This window comes from Phoenix dactylifera, chromosome 3, assembly GCF_009389715.1.
Source record: "Phoenix dactylifera cultivar Barhee BC4 chromosome 3, palm_55x_up_171113_PBpolish2nd_filt_p, whole genome shotgun sequence".
Lineage (NCBI taxonomy): Eukaryota > Viridiplantae > Streptophyta > Magnoliopsida > Arecales > Arecaceae > Phoenix > Phoenix dactylifera.
Genome location: NC_052394.1, coordinates 2,851,779 through 2,871,485, shown reverse-complemented (window position 1 = coordinate 2,871,485; position 19,707 = coordinate 2,851,779). Strand labels below are relative to the sequence as shown.

Below are 19,707 nucleotides of genomic sequence, written 5' to 3'. Positions count from 1 at the left end.
TATAAAAATCAAATACGTTTGCTTATTTATCTAAAAATTTCTAAGAGTCTCTTCAAATCCTTAGCTTAGGCTTAAGTTTTTGGATTGCCGGAAGCAAAAAAAAAAAATCTATTTTATGAAATTTGGGCTGGCTGGTATTTAGTTGATACACAATTATGTTTAAATAAGCGGTCTAATTTATATATTTTATAAAATTTTAATTTAATTTTATAAAAAATATCTATAGAAATTTTTAATGATAAAATAAAACGGGTAGATGTGATTCCCCACCCGAATCACGTGCCAAGAGCAAACGGCTGTTAAATTAATAGAGTAAAAGACGAAAGAAGGATTGGAAACTAGTAAACATGGAAAAGTAATAGGCAGTAATAGAATAATACCTCGCGATCTGATGCACTCGCACTCCCACTCGTGCAGCGGCGCTGCACGGAGGACAGTCAATTAATAAATTAATAATCTCCTTCCTTTTGTTTTCTTTTTTTTTGATAAAAGGAGAAGAAAAGGACGAAACGCCCACCTCTTTATCTGATCTTTCCGTGACTACTTGTGCAGTCGAGCAAAGCCAGAGAGAGAGAGAGAGAGTGAGGGGGGCAGCACGCGCGACCACCATTCATGTGCTCGCTTCCCCTATCCAACCTCTGATTCGAAACCCCGGAAGGAAGCCATGATAAAGTCGGCGGCGACGGTGGCGGTGGGGAAGGGGATGATGGTGGGATCGAGCCCGGGGCGGACGGAGAAGCTGCCAGCGCCGGGGCTGGCGAGGCTGCTGGGGGGGGCGGGGAAGAGCCGGGGGCGGGGAGGGGCGGCACGGTCGAGCCCGATGTTCGTGACGCGGAGCCGGAGCGTGGGGCGGCTGGCGGAGGCGGAGGCAAGGGCCGAGGAGGGGGAACCGTCGTCCCCCAAGGTCACGTGCATCGGCCAGGTCCGAATCAGGAACAAGAACAAGAAGAAGAGGGACACGACGACTACGACGTTCAAGTCTAAGGAGAGGCGGCCGACGGCGACGGCTACGGTGGTGGAGCGTTGCCGGTGCCTCCAGAGGCCGCTGCTTTGCGGTATGTTCGCCGGCTGTACAAGGGGCTCAGGCGGGCGGCCGTGGCGGTCGTTGTGGTGGCGGCAGTGGGAGTTTAGCCTCCGATCTGGAAAAGGCCGGAGGTACCAGCAGAGAAGATCAATCGAGAAGGACGCAGATCTCATGAAGCCACCAATAGAAATGGTAGGAGGAGGAGGAGGAGGAGGAGGAGGAGTTTTTGAATCGGATCGAGAAGAATATAAGGACGACGACGATGAGGAGGAAAAATTGGAGAACGAGGAGGAGGATGAGACTAGGGTTTTCGTTTCGTCGGCGACGACGCCGCCGCCAAAGAACGCGCTTCTGCTGATGAGATGCCGATCGGCTCCGCACAACCGTGCGTCGTCCCTCGCCGCCAACCGGTTCCCGGTCTCTCCGCTTCCGCCATCGGAATCGAAGCCTTCTCTGGCAGAGAAGAAGACGGAAGCGAGAGAAGATGAGGAGGAGAAAGAAGGGAAGAACTCGAGCAATGGGAGCTCGAGAGATGGAGGGGAGGGGGTAGAGGAGGTATCGCGGCCCCTGGTGCTGACGCGGTGCAAGTCGGAGCCGGCGAGGGGGGCGGTGGTCCCGGAAGCGTCTTACTGTTTCTGGGCCAACAGCGGCAACGGCAGGTCGGCCCTCGTACACGACGACCGGCCCCCACCACCTCTCCTCCACCGCTGAAGCAGCTCAGACCCACGCGGGATCCGAAAATCCAAAAATTTCTTCTGGTTTCCAATTAATTTTTTTGTTGTTAAGCGTTGCCTTCTGTTTGTTTAGCGAGGGGTAATGGATGTATTTTACCAAAAAAAAAAAAAGGGGTAATGGATGTACAAAGTTGCGTCTAGAGACTAGTAACGAACCACTTCCGAGTACGCTGTCTTCTCTTATCTATCCATCCTCTCTATGAGGAAACGAGGATAATTTAATGCTTTTCCTCGAGATCTATTATTTTTGTGGGAATCCGAGATGGAGAGAATCTCCAATCGCACCACTTTCTGCGAGGGAAATGAAAGAGACAATCATATATCTAATCATGTATCTACGTGGAGAAGAAGCTACCGTGTCCGTACGCCTCAAAAGGAGTAAACTAACGTCAGTGTCAAATGTCATAAGCGCCAAGTCTTCAGAGGATTTTAGATTTGTTTATGATGACGACTAATTTGTTTGACACTGCGGCGATAAGAGTAAAGATCTTGCTCTCCGGCCGGCTGGGTGGGTGGCGGTGGCGGTGGCGGACGAAGGACTCCAGGTGAGCCTCCACCACTTTGCTAAAGCTGTACATATCGTCACTGTTTTGCCTGGAAATAGGTTTCGATTTGTCATTCAATATAAAACTCAATAATGGCGAGCAGGGGCATTAGCCTTCACCGGTTTACCTCCTGCATAGCCAATGAAATACTGAACTTTACGTGGCTTCAACCTTAGGCGACCGTGATTACAGCGGCCATTTCCATGCACGCCGGAGTGGTCCTGCCTGCATGGGTTGGTCCACGAAAAAAGGAAAAGACAATTCTGCCTTCACCATTCCACAAGGTTCAAGCAACCACGATCCGTCACATCGCGGCAGGACGAGGCTAGCCATTGAATCAACAGCACCTTGGCGTGTGGGGATGATTCATGGCAGTGATGTTTCAAATCAAGATAAAATTAGGTCTCGACTACCAAGAGACAATGGGTTTTGTTCATGGTTTTCGCATGGTCTTCAGAACTACCTAGCAGTCTCGATATGTCTCCAATGAGGCCCAGGGGTCGTAGAACAGGATAACGCACAAGCACTCTAGGGTTTACAAATCTACATTCTCACTTTCGGCCGTTACTTGTGTAGAACCACATTCCTAAAGGACCACCATAATATATGACCGCGTCACAAATATTTCAGATATATTTTCCATTTCACTGAATTTCGCCATTAGAGGATTACTAATTAATCTACCAACAACCTTTTCGCCATTAGAGAAGCTAATTAATCCTGTGGTTATAATATCAGCAAGCTATTGAATATTTTGTCTTTGATCATGTGAATCTCAAATGGTCACCAGTTACCAGTTATCGAGTCAATATTCCAAACACAGCCTCGTGGTCAGAAACCTCCAAGTAAGGTACAAGCTTGATGAAATTAAGCAAACGTCGAGGTCATGACAGTCGAAGTAATTAGTTGCCCGACCAACCCACAAAGAAATCTGACAGGAGATGCAACAGAGCATAAACGTAGGACACAGGCGGGCCTGTAATTCATATAGTACTAGCTACCAGCGAAATGATCAAACAGACAAATTGTGCACAACTTTTAACTTTCATTTGAGTTTGTGTTCCAGTAATCACACTGCTTTGAACATTATCATATCAGCGCCAAATCTCTGTTGAAGAAAAAAACACAGAAAATGGTTCAAATACTCTTCAAAGTAATCTGATCGGTTAAGCAACAAATGGATTAACCGAAAGTCCACGAAACTTTAACAAACTCGAAATGGTGATAATACTTGACCTCCCTAACTAGGTCTTCTAAGTCTAGAGGATGATATTCAATGCTTAAAATCCCCATCAAAATACCACACTCTTTGAGCTCTAAAGGATAAGACGACTTCACGGGCGACCAGGATTTCCAGCTCCAACAGGGCGAGATCCTTGCCCAGGCCTTGCCATGTCATCCTGTACGAAATGCAGGACAGAAAGCAGTTTAATAATTCGTTACTGTATCATAGCAGGGGGCTGCAAATGTTAGGCATAACAGTTGTTTCATGATTTGACCAGATGGCAGAGCTATTATGCACAATAATACAACATTTCAGATACGAAGACAGACTAGCATCTGGTAATGTTGCACGTGGCCAGACAGGCTTAACTATTGGTACTCAAATCGAAAATCGTTGTGGTATGGCGCTTGCAACTCTTCTTATTTTTTTTAATTAAACAAAATTAGGATCAGATCGCAGCTAATTGGTTATTGCTCGAATCTTGATCTGTACACAATTCATACCAACCCAACTATGGCTCTCCAAACCAAATGCTCCCATCTGAAATAAGCGCACCATATCTAAACCTAACAAAAACATAACCATCACAACTGAAAAAATAAAAACAAATTTAAAAACTACCTTTCCCCTAGTCATCTCCTCTAAAATCTCTCCAACAACACCAATGTTTAGTTGAATGATAACGACCACAACGAGCATAACCAAGAAATAAACACAGGCAAGAAATCATAGCTACATAATAGTTACTTGGTCTTTTGACTGAGAAGCTAAGGGTGATATTGGGTCGGGTCACAACCAGATTTTAGTTACTAAACCCAGACCATTGCCTTTTGGAGTATGCAGTCAGGTCCAGGTAATAAGAATATTATAAAATCCATCAGGTCCCTAGCTGGGTACGGGTACATTAAGTCTTAGCTCCTATTAGATACCAAACTTTACATCTTGAATAAATAATCAAGCTAAAAGAACCCATACTTTGAAAAGTTTATCAATAAAACATCCAATTACATAGTCCAAAATATAAATCATAACCAACAAGTAATTGATAAATCTAATCATATAAAAATAATTGACAAAAAAAATACACTTAATTTAAACATAAATATAACCAACCAAACGTGTTCTAACATGTTATTATTTTTATTCCAGAACTTTGATTTTTGTGTGGACTAATGAGCAATATTATAAGTTACAAAAATTTTATTGTTCTAAGATCTAGATCAGATAGTTTTATTCCCGATCAGCAGAAAAGCCAAACATAGTCTTCTACTTATAAAAAAATGTTGTTGCTTTATCCTGAATAATTGCATCATTACTCTTGCTCGGGTAATAAGGAACAAAATACATGTTAAAGAGCAGTCAATGATATTTCCTTTCAAGCTATAGCTGTTGGTGAATAAGCTCATTCCCTCTAATGAAGGAAAAATCTCATGAAGCCAAAGAAATAGAAAGACAGCAAAAAAAAAGTTACATTTTTCCTTTCTCTATCTTTTTTGAGAAGTAAATTTGAACTGTTTTGTTTTCTCTATCTTTCTTTTCTCTACCTTACAAGTCAAAGAAGTGAAAAAATAAATGGAAACAAAAAGAAACAAAGATATCAAGATGTCGTGGTGTGGAGTGAAGGTGAATCACAGTTGGTATATATTCATCTAAAGATGGACTCAAGATGATGGTCATCATTGTCAAAAGAATCATTATATATTTAAACCATATTCCCAGAGCTCAAGAAACAATCAAATATGTTATACTCCATCAAATCAATAGCATATGAAGATTTACGATAATCTTACTCTACCAAATTTGAAATCCTATTAAATCTATATCATTTATTTCTCACTTCAATTGCTTACCAATTGGCACATGCATGGCACATGCTCTAATCCCCTAGTTTACATAAGCAAACAAGGTAACTAGTTGGAATAGGGTAGGGTCGTGTTTGAGCGGGCCGAAAAACATCAAACCCAAACCCAACACAAACCTGTTGATTGATGGGTCAAGGTCAGTTCTAGGTCGCAGTCATCTTGGGTCATACCGAGCTTGCAGGTTGAAGCAACAGCCCTAAAAGCAGCAAAGCATGACTGCTTATATGTTGGTCTGTTCCATCTCTTTAGCAAAACCTGCACTAAGCACCTCTTGGTTTTTCTCCAATGCAATTTCCATATCAAGTAGCTGTCTTCATTTCAAAATCACATAGCATCCATAACATAGATCCATTGAATTTGAAATAGGTAAAGATTAGAGATTTTCTAAGAAAAGATGTTCCAATTAAAAATGATCTTGCTTTCTTCTAGGTAGCAAGAATGATTTCATGTTCCGAACAAAAGACCTGGTTCCAGACAAGTCAGTCCAATTTCCTTGAAACAAGTGAACTCAAAACTTATTCCTAACATAAAAAATCACTTACATATGCTTCTTTGAACACTTTCTGCCTCTTCTATCTCATTCTTATGCTGTACATCTCCTTTACCAATTATGTACTAGGAAAATGTCAATTTTGCCTTACTGGCACATAACTTCTGCTTCAACCAACTCAAATGAGATCAGAACCAGGGCACACCATCTTAAAAATCCTACAGCTTAAAAGATGCTTGAAAGTGAAGCCTATTTCATTTAGGCTTGCCTGAAATGCTATTAAAACTGTTTTTCAAGTCACCAGTTCTTTAAATAGCTTTGAGTATGTATCAGCTTTCACCAGCCTCAGTATAAGTATGCTAGCTCAGAAGGCAGGAACACTTAGTGAAAGACTGAAGGTGATTTCACTCGAGATGCCTACCTTTTGCTAAACCCAAAGGCTCACATTCTGCACACTTGCTTCAGAATTTGTTGCTGATTTGTTCTTAACCAAGCCCAGAACTAATGACAATGAATGGAATTATAATAACCCACCACCTCATTCCATTAATTGATAAAAAATGTCAGGTTGCCCACTAGTTAGCAAGGCTGCACAAGCAAGTATAGATTATCACTCAAATTGAGCACTCACTTGCATGACAAATTCAAGAGGACCATCTCCTGCTGTACGCAGTATTGACTCTAAACCACCAAACAACAACCATCTTCCCCAAACATCCAAGATCTTACTCAATCCAACCAACTTCCCCCCTCCCCCCCCCCAAAAAAAAAAAGGAAAAAAAGAAAAAGAAGAATGAAACAGCCTTCTTAACTATGGCCAGAAGTAAACAGTACTACAATCAAGGAGGAGAAGAGGCATTAAGGTGGAACTCAATCGGAGATATTGGCATAAGTAGCATCAATATTTGATCATTTGTTCAGTTTTGATGGTTAAAGCCAAAATTCCTTGTGGGACGCAACTAGGGAAGATTAAGCCTCAAAAGGTTGGACAGGCTAGAGCAAGGGTAAAGGTCAACTTTGAAGGTGGTTTGGGACTATATTCAATCACCCTTTTTACAAAAATCTAAATTAGAAATATAAAAACTAAAGCATAGTAATTTCACTCCCAGAGCACAACCCATTTTCTCAGTTGTCAGCCTCCAAGAGGCAACCACATGACCATATGCACTATCATTAGATAGAAACTTTGCAGTATTACGAAAATCATGACCAAGAAACAGTAAGAAGTAGCCAAATGGCAAAATTGTTTTGTGTTTACATCAACATACCAAATTGTGGCAACAGCTTTCTGATCATATCATAATGTAAGTGGAACAAGTTTTATCAGTGAAAATGCTACTGGGAAAAAGGGTCCAAGGACCAAAATCGCCGAATTCATTGATCTAGAATGACAACGACACTATTTACAATTTGTCCAGTGCATGACATAATAAAAGAATATGGCTAAAACATGTTCACCACTGCCTTAGCTTAATGTGCTTACCATCTCCTAAAGAAGCAATTCCTCCTTTTCACTGTTCCACTAATTCTAGGTTCAGCTTTTTGAGACAACAGAAAAGATGTACTGATAGTCCATGCAACAAGCAATACATGTAGATAGAATTTAGCTAAAATCTCTTTCATGGCTCTTCCTTAAAAGGCAGAAGGAGGGGAGGCAAGGGAGTAGCAACTGACTAATGGCTTTGATTTCTTCTTTAACAGAAAAGAAAACAATAAATAATGTATTGCAAGCTAACTTCAAATTGATCCCACTAACTAATAAAATTTGATTTAACTAAAAATTGTCATCACGTACAATTCATCTCTCATGATCAGAAAATAACCTTAATTAAGAGAAACAGACAAAAGGCCGTAGTTGCAAGAATACCAAATAAAGCATCAAATATAAGGATCAAGAAGCCTGGAAGAGCATGTAAACTAAGGAGCTAGGAAATAAGGTTATTAAATTCCTGAGAGTAATACCCGCCGTCTGAATCGCTGTGGTGGTTCACGGTTCCTCCTGGCCTCGCGAGACCTGACCCTAACCACATGCGAGTGAATCGCACAGGAGACGCAGTACTGCATCTTTGCATACAGCTTCGGGAGAGTGTACCCTGGAGGATACAATCATTGATACTTTGGTCAAAGAAAAAATAAAATAAAAAAAAACGAGCTCATCTAAGGGAAGAAAGAACGAATAAGATTAAACCTACCATCATAGACACAAGCCTCCTGGACATCCCTCACAGCAGCCTGCTCGACAATGTTCCTCACAAGGAACCTCTTGATAGCCTTGTCCTTTTGGAATAAACCAAGGAAGCCAAACATTTTTTAATGTTAATTCCAGTTGTTCTCTAAAGATTAATACGATTCTTGAAAAAAATTGAAGCATGCAAGCTCAAAATTGGAAAAAAAAAAAAAGCTCCAAAAGGAAGAAGCCAAGGGTTCTACTATCGAATCAGCAGGATGACAGAATCCAAATCATAAAAAGACAAGGATCCGGCGTTTATATCAATTCGATCAGCAAGATTCTTCTTGAACAACGAAGATTGACAGACACTAAAGGATTCAGCAAGACATCTCTCGATCGGATAATCAAAATAGCGAGGAGAGATCAAATGCGGGGTACCTTGGGGCAGCACTTGCCGCAGTTGGAGCAGCGGATGAAGTTGACGTGGCCGCGGCCGTGCTTGTTGCGGCCGCCATTCCTGCGCTTGAAAGTCTGCGGAGATAATCCAGGAGGATTAGATCTCAAGGGAAGAAAGAAAGCTGCAAAGAATGCCAACGGCTAGGGTTTCGATCTCTCACCATAGCCACCCGATTCCTCGCGACCTTCGCCCCTACCTTTCTCGTAATCTAGGGCTTCTGCGGAAAGGGCGCGGTGTGAGGATTATATAGAGTTGAACGATGGGGGTTCATATACATCTCCGCCGTCCATCTGTAATCCACCTGATCTGGTAAAATCTACTCTAATCTGACCGTTCCCGCAGTTGGATGTGGGTTGGATCAATTTGTTCATTTATTACTTCCTAAGCCATAGGAAATAAGGGTTGTTTCCAAACCGGAATGGCCACATCCTTCAAAACTCTTGGTTCATAACTGAAAATCGGAATCAAAATAGGATTTAAATACTAGAGGAGCGTAGGAATTAGGTTTTGAAAGATTTAAAGTATTTCCATCACCTCTGGAATCAGAATAGAATGGGAACCTTTTTTTCTCTTCCCTTAACCAAATGGCTAGATTGGAAATTACTCATTTCTATTTCTATTTCTATTCTAGAGTTCAACTCTCTTCAACGAAATATGAATGTGAGTGTTATTCATAATGTTGCTGCCAATTAGAAGGAGAATGGGCTCAAAAATCATGTTCGACCAATATTTATTCTTTTCTCATCACCCGATGCTTTTTTTGTAATAAGATTTAACTAAAACTTAATCCTGTTGTATGGACAGCTTGCTTACTTGGCCATGATAATTTGAAGTTAGCTTTGGTGTCAAATTTCCTCATCATTTCAAAAGTTATAAGTATTGTTTTCGAATGGACTATGTTGTGTTTGTTAACTCCCTCAGAATTCCTTCCAGACTCATCACGGAGCTCCAGGCACATGGGTTCCGTTTCTCCCTAACAAACTTCAAACAAACTTCCATCCAGAATGTTCCCAGGAGAGTTATAAAACCTCCGTCTCACGCTCTCTCATGTATCCTGTGGAATGAAATGTAATCTCATTATCTTCTCCATTCTCTTCACTCTCCTTCTTCTTCAACGTACTCCAGTAACTGGAGCATCTGTGCCAGCTACTGTTCATCATTGTGCCGGGGTATATTAGTCCAGGCTAATAACCTCTTCATGGTATCAGAGCAGGAATCCTCCCTGTATTTTGGTGAGCTCCCGACAACCTTTCTTTTTCTCATAGTTCATGTCATCCGACTCAATTATTCTTGAAGTGGTCTTACCTCCTCTCGACGACGAAGCTATGGCATCTCCCGGATCAACAAACAATTCCACTGATGCTCGCAGAAGTTTCTCCAACTCTGCTATCTCCCCAAATCTAAAATTCCTCATCACAAGGATTCAATCCTTGGTTCCAACTCAACTCACAGCTGAGAACTATCTTACCTGGCGCTCACAAATCACTCGTGTCTTCAAGGCGAGTGGGTTTCTTACCTTTCTAGATAATACAGCACCCTCAGTGTCTTCCAATGATTCCGAGGAATTCGACAATTGGCTGTTTACAGACCAATTTCTGTCCACTGCGCTGTACTCTACAATCTCCCCTTCTCTTCTTCCTTTTGTAGTCAACTTAGAATACTGTCACCAGATCTGGAGGACTCTTGAAAATCGTCTGAATTCAGCCACTCGGACACACATTATCCAGCTAAAGAATGAACTGCACAATATTCGGAAGAACAATTTATCAATGCAACAGTACCTTAATGAAGTTCGATCAAAGGTTGATGCTCTGGCAGCTGCGGGATCCAACCCTGAAGCAGAAGACGTCATTCTCTACATTCTAAATGGCTTACCAACCTGCTATGACTCCTTCGCCACTGCCATTCGAACTCGTTCTTCCTCCATCACCCTTGATGAACTATATGCTCTACTCTGTAGCGAGGAAATTATCATGCTGTCTAAAGAAAAGCAACACTCTGTTCTTGATAATTCCTTTGCTTTAATGGCAACCAGAGGACGGGGCCGTGGACGTTACTTCTCCTCCTTTCGGGGACGTGGTCGCTCAAGACCAGGTGGCTGGTCTCCATCCTCTCCCAGCAGGGATTCCACATCTCTCATCGAGTGCCAGATCTGTCATAAGCCCGGGCATTCAGCAGCTCGCTGCTGGTTTCGTATGGATCCCAGTTATCAAGGCAATCCTCGCCATTTCACTCGACCACAAGCTCACCTCGCTCATTCCTCTACTGGATCTTCATCTGGTGATTGGATCATTGACAGCGGAGCTTCACAACATATGACACCAGATTCATCCTTGGTTCATCAGCCCAGTTCCTACTCCGACTCAGACAAGGTTCTACTGGGAGATGGTTCTTCCACTGATATTACTCATACAGGTTCAGGTATCCTTCATACTCCATTACACAAATTTTACCTACCTACGCTTCTACATACTCCACACATATCACATAACCTTCTTTCTGTCCACAAACTAGCTTTGGATCATAACTGCATCCTCATCTTTGGTTCCTCTGGTTGTGTCATCAAGGACAAGCATTCCAACAAAACTCTATTCCAGGGACGATGCTCTGACGGCCTCTACAAAATTCCTTTCACTTTCACCCAGTCATCTCCTACAGCCTATACAGCGTCTACATCCCTCCCATCTTCAATCTGGCATCATCGTTTGGGTCATCCGGCAAACACTACACTGCAACATCTCTCCAGCACTCTCCGTCTTCCTCGGTCAACTAACTATTCTTCCCTCTGTGATCCCTGCTGCATGGCCAAGAGCAGTCGTCTTCCATTCAACTCACACTCACGGACTACAAAATCACTACTAGAACTAATCCACTCCGACGTCTGGGGTCCCTCTCCTCCCAGCTCCGATAACACCATTCGTTTCTATGTGTTGTTCGTGGATGACTTTACACGTTACTCGTGGGTCTATCCTCTTGCTCGCAAATCGGATGTATTTGATAAATTTTTACATTTCAAATCTCTTGTTGAACGACAATTCAGTCATTCCATTAAATGTTTTCGCTCTGACGGAGGGGGTGAATTTGCTAATAACCGATTCCACTCTCTCTTCTCATCTCTTGGCATCGTCCATCAACTCTCTGCACCATATACCCCAGAACAAAATGGGATAGCCGAGCGAAAACACCGACATTTACTAGAAACTACCCGTAGTATTCTCATTCATTCCTCTCTTCCCACAACGTTCTGGATTGATGCCCTGCTCACAGCTACGTATCTCATTAACAGATTGCCTACATCGACACTCAATTTTCAATCTCCATTTGAAGCACTTTACAACCACCCTCCAGACTACAATTTCCTCCGAACAAATATTCTCACTCCTCAGCACCTCACCAGAACCATCTGAACCAACCTGTTACACAAAGGCAGTCACAGATATGTAGTGGAGAAAAGCCATGTCTACAGAGTTCGACGCCTTACTCAGCTAGCACACCTGGGATCTGGTACCTCGGCCTCCCTCCCAACAGGTTCTCGGATGCCGATGGACATACAGAATCAAGAGGAATTCAGACGGGTCCTTAGTTCGGTATAAAGCCAGATTAGTCGCCCAGGGTTTCAAACAACAATTCGGCATAGACTACACTGAGACATTCAGCCCCGTCGCCAAATTCCAAACCATCCGGCTCCTCCTTGCTCTCGCAGTTACCAAACACTGGCAGGTCCGACAACTAGATGTATCCAATGCGTTTCTTCATGGGAAACTAGAAGAGCTGGTCTACATGGAGCAACCACAAGGTTTCAGTGATACTCAGCACCCAGACCATGTCTGCCTGCTTCGGAAGGCCATCTACGGTCTCAAACAGAGTCCCCGGCAATGGTTCGCTACATTCTCGAACTTCCTTCTCAAACATGGTTTCAAATCCAGTGTTGCCGACCCGTCTCTGTTCTTCTCCCACCAAGACAATGCTTCAATGTACATTCTCATCTATGTGGACGACATCTTGCTCACAGGAGACTGTCCCCAGGCCTTAACAAACTTATTTCTTCAACTACAAGGTCAATTCCAGATGAAAGACCTGGGCCAATTATCTCATTTTCTGGGTATTCAAGCTACATTTTCTACTCATGGCGTTACACTCAACCAACAATCCTATGCCCTGAAACTTCTACACAAGGCCGGCATGCAGGATTGCAAACCAGTGGCATCACCTCTTCCTTTGAAACTACCTGTCTTCCCTAACAGTTCGGCCCCATATTCCGACCCTACACACTACAGATGTCTCACTGGATCTCTACAATATCTGACTACTACCAGACCGGACCTTTCTTTTGCCGTTAACTATCTGCGTCAATTCATGCATAAGCCACTCGAGATACATTTTCAACTTCTCAAGCGAGTACTTCGCTACATCAAAGGCACTGCTGCTCTCGGTCTCTTCTTCAAACCTGGCTCTCTTCAGCTTTCAGCTTTCTCCAACTCAGACTGGGCAGGGGATTTCAATGATCGGAGATCGACCACAGGATACTGCATCTATCTAGGTCCCAACTTAATCTCATGGTACGCGAAGAAGCAACCCACAGTCGCCAGGTCCTCCACCGAAGCCGAATACAGAGCTCTAGCAGTCACTGCATCGGAAATCATCTGGCTTCGTCGCTTGCTATTCGAACTTCAAATACCACCCGGTGCATCAACTCCCTTACACTGTGACAACATATCAGCTTTAGCCTTGGCATCCATTCCTGTATTTCATGCTAGAACTAAACATATTGAAGTAGACTATCACTTTGTAAGGGAGAAAATCCACTCCGGTGAACTATGCACAGCTCACGTCGCCTCCGATGATCAGCCAGCCGATATTTTCACCAAGGCCCTCTCAACTCGCCGCCACCGTACTCTCTGCAACAAGCTGATGCTGATTCCCTCACCATCATCTTGCAGGGGGATGTTAACTCCATCAGAATTCCTTCCAGACTCATCACGGAGCTCCAGGCACATGGGTTCCGTTTCTCCCTAACAAACTTCAAACAAACTTCCATCCAGAATGTTCCCAGGAGAGTTATAAAACCTCCGTCTCACGCTCTCTCATGTATCCTGTGGAATGAAATGTAATCTCATTATCTTCTCCATTCTCTTCACTCTCCTTCTTCTTCAACGTACTCCAGTAACTGGAGCGTCTGTGCCAGCTACTGTTCATCATTGTGCCGGGGTATATTAGTCCAGGCTAATAACCTCTTCAGTGTTTACTTTAATGATGCATGTATGTGAAATTATATTTTCTTTTTCTTCTTTTTTTGTTTATACAAACTCTATACAATATGGGAGTGATCATATGGTTAGTTTGTCCATGCCTAATCTTTCTCAAACTTTACTTGCCAAAATATGTGACTTTACTATTTTGTTTTCCTTTTTGTGTGCATGTATGGCTGTTTCAATTTTTTTAATTGGTTTTGTCGCATCATTCATGGTGATGTGGGATTTGATTCAAGAGATGATCATTGTAACCTCTATATATGTATGGAAAGATCATGCTTGTCAGTTGTCAGTTGTCAGTTTTTTTTTTTTTTGGTGAACAGGATAAGGATTTCATCTACTAGAGGATTAGATTTTTTTTGAAAAAAAAAATTGTAGCTGAAAAGCATACTTGTTTTCACTTGTATCCTTCTCCAGATCTCATCAGTGGATATACTTACGTGTTTAGAACAAAAACAGCTTATGGTTAGCTACAAAATATACTGCATATCTCGAAATTGGCTTGAAGTATTACAATACTAAAATTCATTTACTCAAAAGAAATAAATGAGATAAAAAAACAAGTAAATATTTCGTCTAAGCTTGATCATTCGATACCATACTTTGTATAATTGGCACTAATACTAATATATACCTCCATATGTTTTGCATAACCTACATGTCTATGATCTCACTAGATCCAAGCATTAGAACTTCCATTTGCAAATTAATAAATCCTATGCAAAACTTGGAGCCATGTTACCATTCTTTTTGGACGCCACTACAATAAGACATATAGATTTAAGCTGTCTGCATTGAAGAAACATCGAGAATATTATGGAGGTTTTTTTACTTACCAATAATTGAACATGTGGTTTCTTCAGGGACCCGCATGTAAGGAAAGGACCTGCAATTTGTGGTCCCTTTACCATCCATCGCCACTCAATAATCACAACCGTGTCTTGCATGCTTTAGAGGGACCGGAACGTTAAGTGATGGTTCTGTTTTTTTTTTTTAATACAACAGCAACTCAAATAGTGCGTGTGTAACACTAGAATCAAAAAAAAAAAAATATCGTGGATATAAAGGAGTAGTTATATCACTACTCCATAGAACTGCTTCAAAATACCGAACAACAAATGAGGAGATATAGTCGGTCGCTCTATTCGCCTTCTAAAATACATGAGCTGTCTGAAGAAATCCAAATCTCTCAAAATACATCAATTGAGAGCTAGCCAAGTCAGCACCGTTATAGAGATCCCTTTCATGTGTGATCTAACCCCCAGGTAATCTCTCCTTCTATGACCACGACAAACTCCACCGTTTCATGTAATGGACAAACTAATCCTCTCAGCCAATCAAACAGATGAACTTAACTTATTTCATTATATGACAATATTACTGTTCAAAAGTCGGTACATATACGCACTCTTTGCTGTTTTGTTTGCTCCTTAACCTTTTTTTTCTTCTTTTTACTAAGACGGATGTTTCATACAGTTCTAGTATGTATACATCCAATAAGATCGGAAAACAACAAGTTCTGGAGCACTTTAAAAAACTTTATTTTCTCAGTCCACAAGGTATCCTCGAAGTGACTAGCCACATAAGAAGCCACTCAGTCCGTGATCCCATTAGCCTCTCTGAATACGAGATTAGCCTAAAAGGCCACATCGCCACTGATCATAGCCCGAATATCTGAAAGCAATGGGTGACACCCTCCACCGGCTCCCTAACCTGTTCAAGCCTCGCTCAGAACAACTTGATGAACAGAGCAGACAGAACTAAAGACATCAACCAAAGCAACGCTTTTAAGAACACAAAATATATATGCTGCAACAGTTGCTAATGTTGCTACAGTTACAGATACGCAATAATTCAGACAATAGCAACCCAATACCATAAAGCATTAACACAACAAGCATCTGACCAGACTCATTACTAGCTCGGCAACCATCAGTCTGAGCTGACACCATGACTCACAAGCACACTACAGAATTTAAAAGTACCAAGTAACCTAGTTTATATAATGCCTGCAACTCGGTTCATCGACAAAGCTCATGCGACACCCAGCAGATGAGATGATAGGAGAGCTTCAGGCGCCGCGTCGAGCCATGGTCTGCTCCCCGGGAGCCATCGTAACCCAGATAGGTTTCCCAATGAAGCCAGGGTGAGGCAGCCTGCGGCGCAGCTCTCGACCTTCCTGACAGAGGGAGCATGGGTGGCAGAAGTAATGTGTCGCGAAGTCGCAGGCTGTCTCCATCTGCTCGAGCTTCTCTTCATCCTCTAAGATTCCATGGCAGCACCCACATGTTTTGGCAAATGACTCAAAGCCACCCTGTTTTCACAACCCAAAAAAAGAAGCAGGTTAAATGACAGGACTTCAACCTTTCACCATCAAAAAGTCAAGAAGACTCCAAAGCCAAAAACCACAGGAGAATAGAGAGTCAAATCTAGAGACATTGCATCTGATGAATAAAGACACTGAAGTCAAATGTCAATAATGTAATCTCTGATCTCATCGGTGTAACAATTCATCCAAGGACATATGGTAGCATAGGAGCACACAAAATTGTACTAATTCATTATACGACAAACATGTCGGCATCAACGAATCTATGAATACAAACATAAAGATCCGAGTATGTCGGAAAACCTGCAAGGCTACGACCAAGGAACTAAAAGATTAGTAAGTTTCTGAAAATCTATAAGAACCTCTTAAATACTTGATATATCCTGGACAATATTTCTTTTTCTTTTTTTTTATAACCTGCATGCATGCATGTCTAGGAAATACGGTACAGAAAAATTTTCTTAGAATTCCTTCTAGTGGATAAACTCGCAAATGCGGATAAAAGAAATGTTGCTTGGAGAAGGATGACTAATAAAGAATGAAGCAGATCCTTGTAAGAACAAACATTTACACGCAGCTGTGGTGCATAAGGAGCAAATAGAATGAAGTGCAGCCCAAATGCAATGGAGTATATATTCTTTCAAATGCGGAAATACTTACTTCAAGATGGAACTTGCGGCGAATGGCTGTACGGATATGATAAGAGAACCATGGCGCCAGGCAGTTCCAGCCGAAAAGAGAATTCCCAAGCATAAAGAGAGTGGAGTAAGGGAAGCAGCTATTCGCGAACCACCCACGACCAGATCCAAGCCGCTCCACATTGCCTCCATAAAGCACGCACGGAGCAACGCTCCCAACAAGACCTGAACATTGCCATGGCAGTCAGTTCAAGATAGGAAAAAGAAAACAGCAGTCGCGAAACCCAGTGCCGTTTACATACAGAGTCGGTGACATCGACCGGATCTTTGAAGCTTTCTTATAACAATGCATCTTGGACGAAGAATATAATGGAGGATGATCTCCCATCTGATTCAGAGAATATGATTCCGCATTCTCTGATTTAGATGTGACTCTCGCATTCCTTGAATGCCACATTTCTTATTTAAGATCTAACTGTGTAAGGATCTAAATTGTAGACTGTACCGGTTCACGCTTCAAGCTAAATTGAACCTTTTTTCCGAAGGAAAAAATAAAAATAATCGGGGATCACGAGATTCCGGTTAAAAAGTTTCTTCTTTTCATTTGACCCACCTACAAATCCTCTATAAATCAATTAGAAAACCCTAGATCTACGCGATCTAAAGCGAAAATCAGAAACCGTCGGGGAGAACGTAGGAAAAGGGTGGGGGGGAGGGGGGACGAGCTAGGTAACGCACAAACATCCAAATCGCTGCTCCAGAACTCATCGCTGCGGCCGAGGCAGGAGAAAAGGCCGGAGCTCCACTGGTTGCGCGCCACCGGCTCGCCGACGACGCTCCCGCGCCCAACGGGTGGCTCATTCGCCGCCCAACGCGGGGGCCTCCTGGCGGCGGTGGCCGGCGGGGGCTTCGGTGGGGAACTCTCTTCGGGCTTGGGGACGGCGTCGGAGCGGGGCTGGAGGAGGGGGTTGGCTTCCTCTTGGTTCGCCATGGGTGGGAGTCGGAGCGAGAAGGGCGGGGATCCCAGTCGCAATGGCGGGGGGAATAAAAAGGAAGGGCGTGGAAAGTGCCAAAGCGCGGAGAGCTGGAATCCTCTTGACGTGGCCCGGAAATAGGACTCCGGACAAACTTTGTTGAGCGGTGGGGTCGCGCACGTACAGAAACTTTTATGCGGAGTATCCGATCCGACGTCCACGTAAGGCTCAAAACAAGCGACGCAAGGGCTCAAAACCGGATAAGACTTCTTAGATGCAGCCTGCGTCGCACCATTTTTTCGTGCTGCCATTTTTGTTAACCACACTTCGCACTTGTTTTGAGGTGGCAAGGACTAGGTAGGTGACATGTTAGATCTTGCATCTTCTTCATTTCATGGTTAAAAAATAGAAATCCATGCTTCTATTTAAAGCTGTTGTATAATTACACAGTAGCTGCCACTAAGCAAGGCTTGTAAGTTATGCATATAACTCTGCACTTTATGATACCATGCAGGGTTTATTCAAGCACAGGCATCATGCAATACACCAAGGATTAGGATTTGGAAGGTCGGTTCCTTGCGGTTCGACTCTAAATTGTAGAGGATCCTGAAATGTAAACTATAAATTTATTTTTTGGTCATTGCTGATATGTGATTAGTCGGTACCAATTTAATGATGCAGGTGTCGTGTTTGTAAACAGAGGGCCGGTGGTGAGCATCTGGGAAAGTAGGTTGGGTGTCGTTTTTCGTTCGACGTTACAAAAAGAAAAGCGAAAGAGTTAAAAAAGGCCAGCGGTGATCTTCTAAAAAAAGCATTCAAAGTTGTCGTCGTTCATGTGACGTATAAAAGAAGAACAAAAGCGAAAAATATAGGTCAATTTTATGTACTCGATAGTACTTATAGAAAGTTGATGTTATGATCATGATTTTCATGAATAAGTGTATCATGAAAATCCACTAATACCTAGGCAAGATTTTTCATTTTATTTATCATCTCAAACAAAGCTTTTAGTTAATAAATCAAAATCAAAGCCTAACATGATTGTTACATTTTTTTGATTACTTTATTTGGCAATACAAGATATTGGATTTTATAATTCAACTAATATAAGCAAGTTTGGTTATTTTATGATTTTATCAAACCACCAATATGTGGTGGCCATACAAATAAATTGTTCATAAGTAGCTCGTATTTAGCTTGCTCAATTAGTAAGTTGATCCAAAACTAGATTTAATTCCTCCAAGATCCACTTGATTAAGCTCAAAATACAAATAATATAATATAATAATACAACATCATATATTTTATTTATTTTTCATTGATCATCATTCAGAGAACTATAAAACACTAATGTAATTCACAGATAAAAGAATATATTCTGACTATAATATCATTATATATAAGATGGATTATGGGAGTTGTGGCTCCAACCCCAGTCTTCGACTTTCCCCATATTTTCTTTATGTATCCCCAGTCTTTAAGAGGGATATGTCTCCATTTTTCTTTCTCAAGAGTTACCTCACATCTCTCCCTATTTTTCCTTTACTTTTTTTTTTTTTTTGCCCCTTTTTGGTATACTTTCTCCCTTTGGACGCCATAATCGCGCATGGGACTCACAGCATGACTCGGAAAGGGCACAAGGAGTGATACGACCGGCACCAATGCACTCTCCTGCCACGTACCAAAAAAAAAACAAAGAAAAAAGGGAACTCACCCGCCATGTGATGTGACGCAATTCGGGGTAATTTGTAAGGATTAGGTTGGTCAACATTGACCGGGCAGAATAGAGGCTGAGTTTGGGCTAACCCGAGCTTCCTCGAGCTTGGTTTTTATCGTACATTCCAGTTCGGGCCATGATGAACCAATAGATCGTTTTGGCATAAGATTGCAAATGAAGTGCCCAAACGTCATTTGCTCAAAGAGAAAGGGCATTTTAGTTGCTGGCTTCTTTGATAAACTACAAATTTGGCATTTTTCCTCTTCTTTTTCCTGAATTTTAATTCACAC

The 19,707-nt window shown here is 42.2% G+C and overlaps 3 protein-coding genes across 3 annotated transcripts; 1 reads left to right on the top strand and 2 right to left on the bottom strand.

Annotated features, from left to right (window-relative positions):
- Nucleotides 1-664: 664 nt before the first annotated feature.
- Nucleotides 665-1,735, top strand: LOC120110328. The gene has a single exon (XM_039125146.1). The coding sequence runs from the start codon at nt 665-667 to the stop codon at nt 1,733-1,735; it is 1,071 nt and encodes a 356-aa protein (XP_038981074.1).
- Nucleotides 1,736-3,312: 1,577 nt separating this feature from the next.
- LOC103709889 (40S ribosomal protein S26-like) lies at nt 3,313-8,810 on the bottom strand. Its single transcript, XM_008795417.4, has 5 exons — nt 8,668-8,810; nt 8,489-8,581; nt 8,073-8,157; nt 7,843-7,973; nt 3,313-3,703 (listed from the first exon to the last, which is right to left on the bottom strand). The coding sequence occupies exons 1-5, from the start codon at nt 8,668-8,670 to the stop codon at nt 3,638-3,640; spliced, it is 378 nt and encodes a 125-aa protein (XP_008793639.1). The 5' UTR covers nt 8,671-8,810; the 3' UTR covers nt 3,313-3,637.
- A 6,710-nt stretch (nt 8,811-15,520) lies between these two features.
- LOC103705468 (cell number regulator 8-like) lies at nt 15,521-17,806 on the bottom strand. Its single transcript, XM_008789179.4, has 3 exons — nt 17,465-17,806; nt 16,749-16,951; nt 15,521-16,073 (listed from the first exon to the last, which is right to left on the bottom strand). The coding sequence occupies exons 1-3, from the start codon at nt 17,715-17,717 to the stop codon at nt 15,831-15,833; spliced, it is 699 nt and encodes a 232-aa protein (XP_008787401.1). The 5' UTR covers nt 17,718-17,806; the 3' UTR covers nt 15,521-15,830.
- Between the last annotated feature and the right edge of the window lie 1,901 nt (nt 17,807-19,707).

What these genes read in the sequence shown, in the direction of transcription:
- LOC120110328 (XM_039125146.1), top strand. Translation starts at nt 665, where the DNA reads ATGATAAAGTCGGCGGCGACGGTGGCGGTGGGGAAGGGGATGATGGTG.
- LOC103709889 (XM_008795417.4), bottom strand. An exon ending in GCGGCAAGTGCTGCCCCAAG is followed by an intron (nt 8,158 to 8,488) that starts GTACCCCGCATT and finishes TTATTCCAAAAG; the next exon opens with GACAAGGCTATCAAGAGGTT. An exon ending in GGAGGCTTGTGTCTATGATG is followed by an intron (nt 7,974 to 8,072) that starts GTAGGTTTAATC and finishes TGTATCCTCCAG; the next exon opens with GGTACACTCTCCCGAAGCTG.
- LOC103705468 (XM_008789179.4), bottom strand. Translation starts at nt 17,717, where the DNA reads ATGGCGAACCAAGAGGAAGCCAACCCCCTCCTCCAGCCCCGCTCCGAC. An exon ending in GAGCAGCGATTTGGATGTTT is followed by an intron (nt 16,952 to 17,464) that starts GTGCGTTACCTA and finishes GGCAATGTTCAG; the next exon opens with GTCTTGTTGGGAGCGTTGCT. An exon ending in GCCGCAAGTTCCATCTTGAA is followed by an intron (nt 16,074 to 16,748) that starts GTAAGTATTTCC and finishes TTGTGAAAACAG; the next exon opens with GGTGGCTTTGAGTCATTTGC.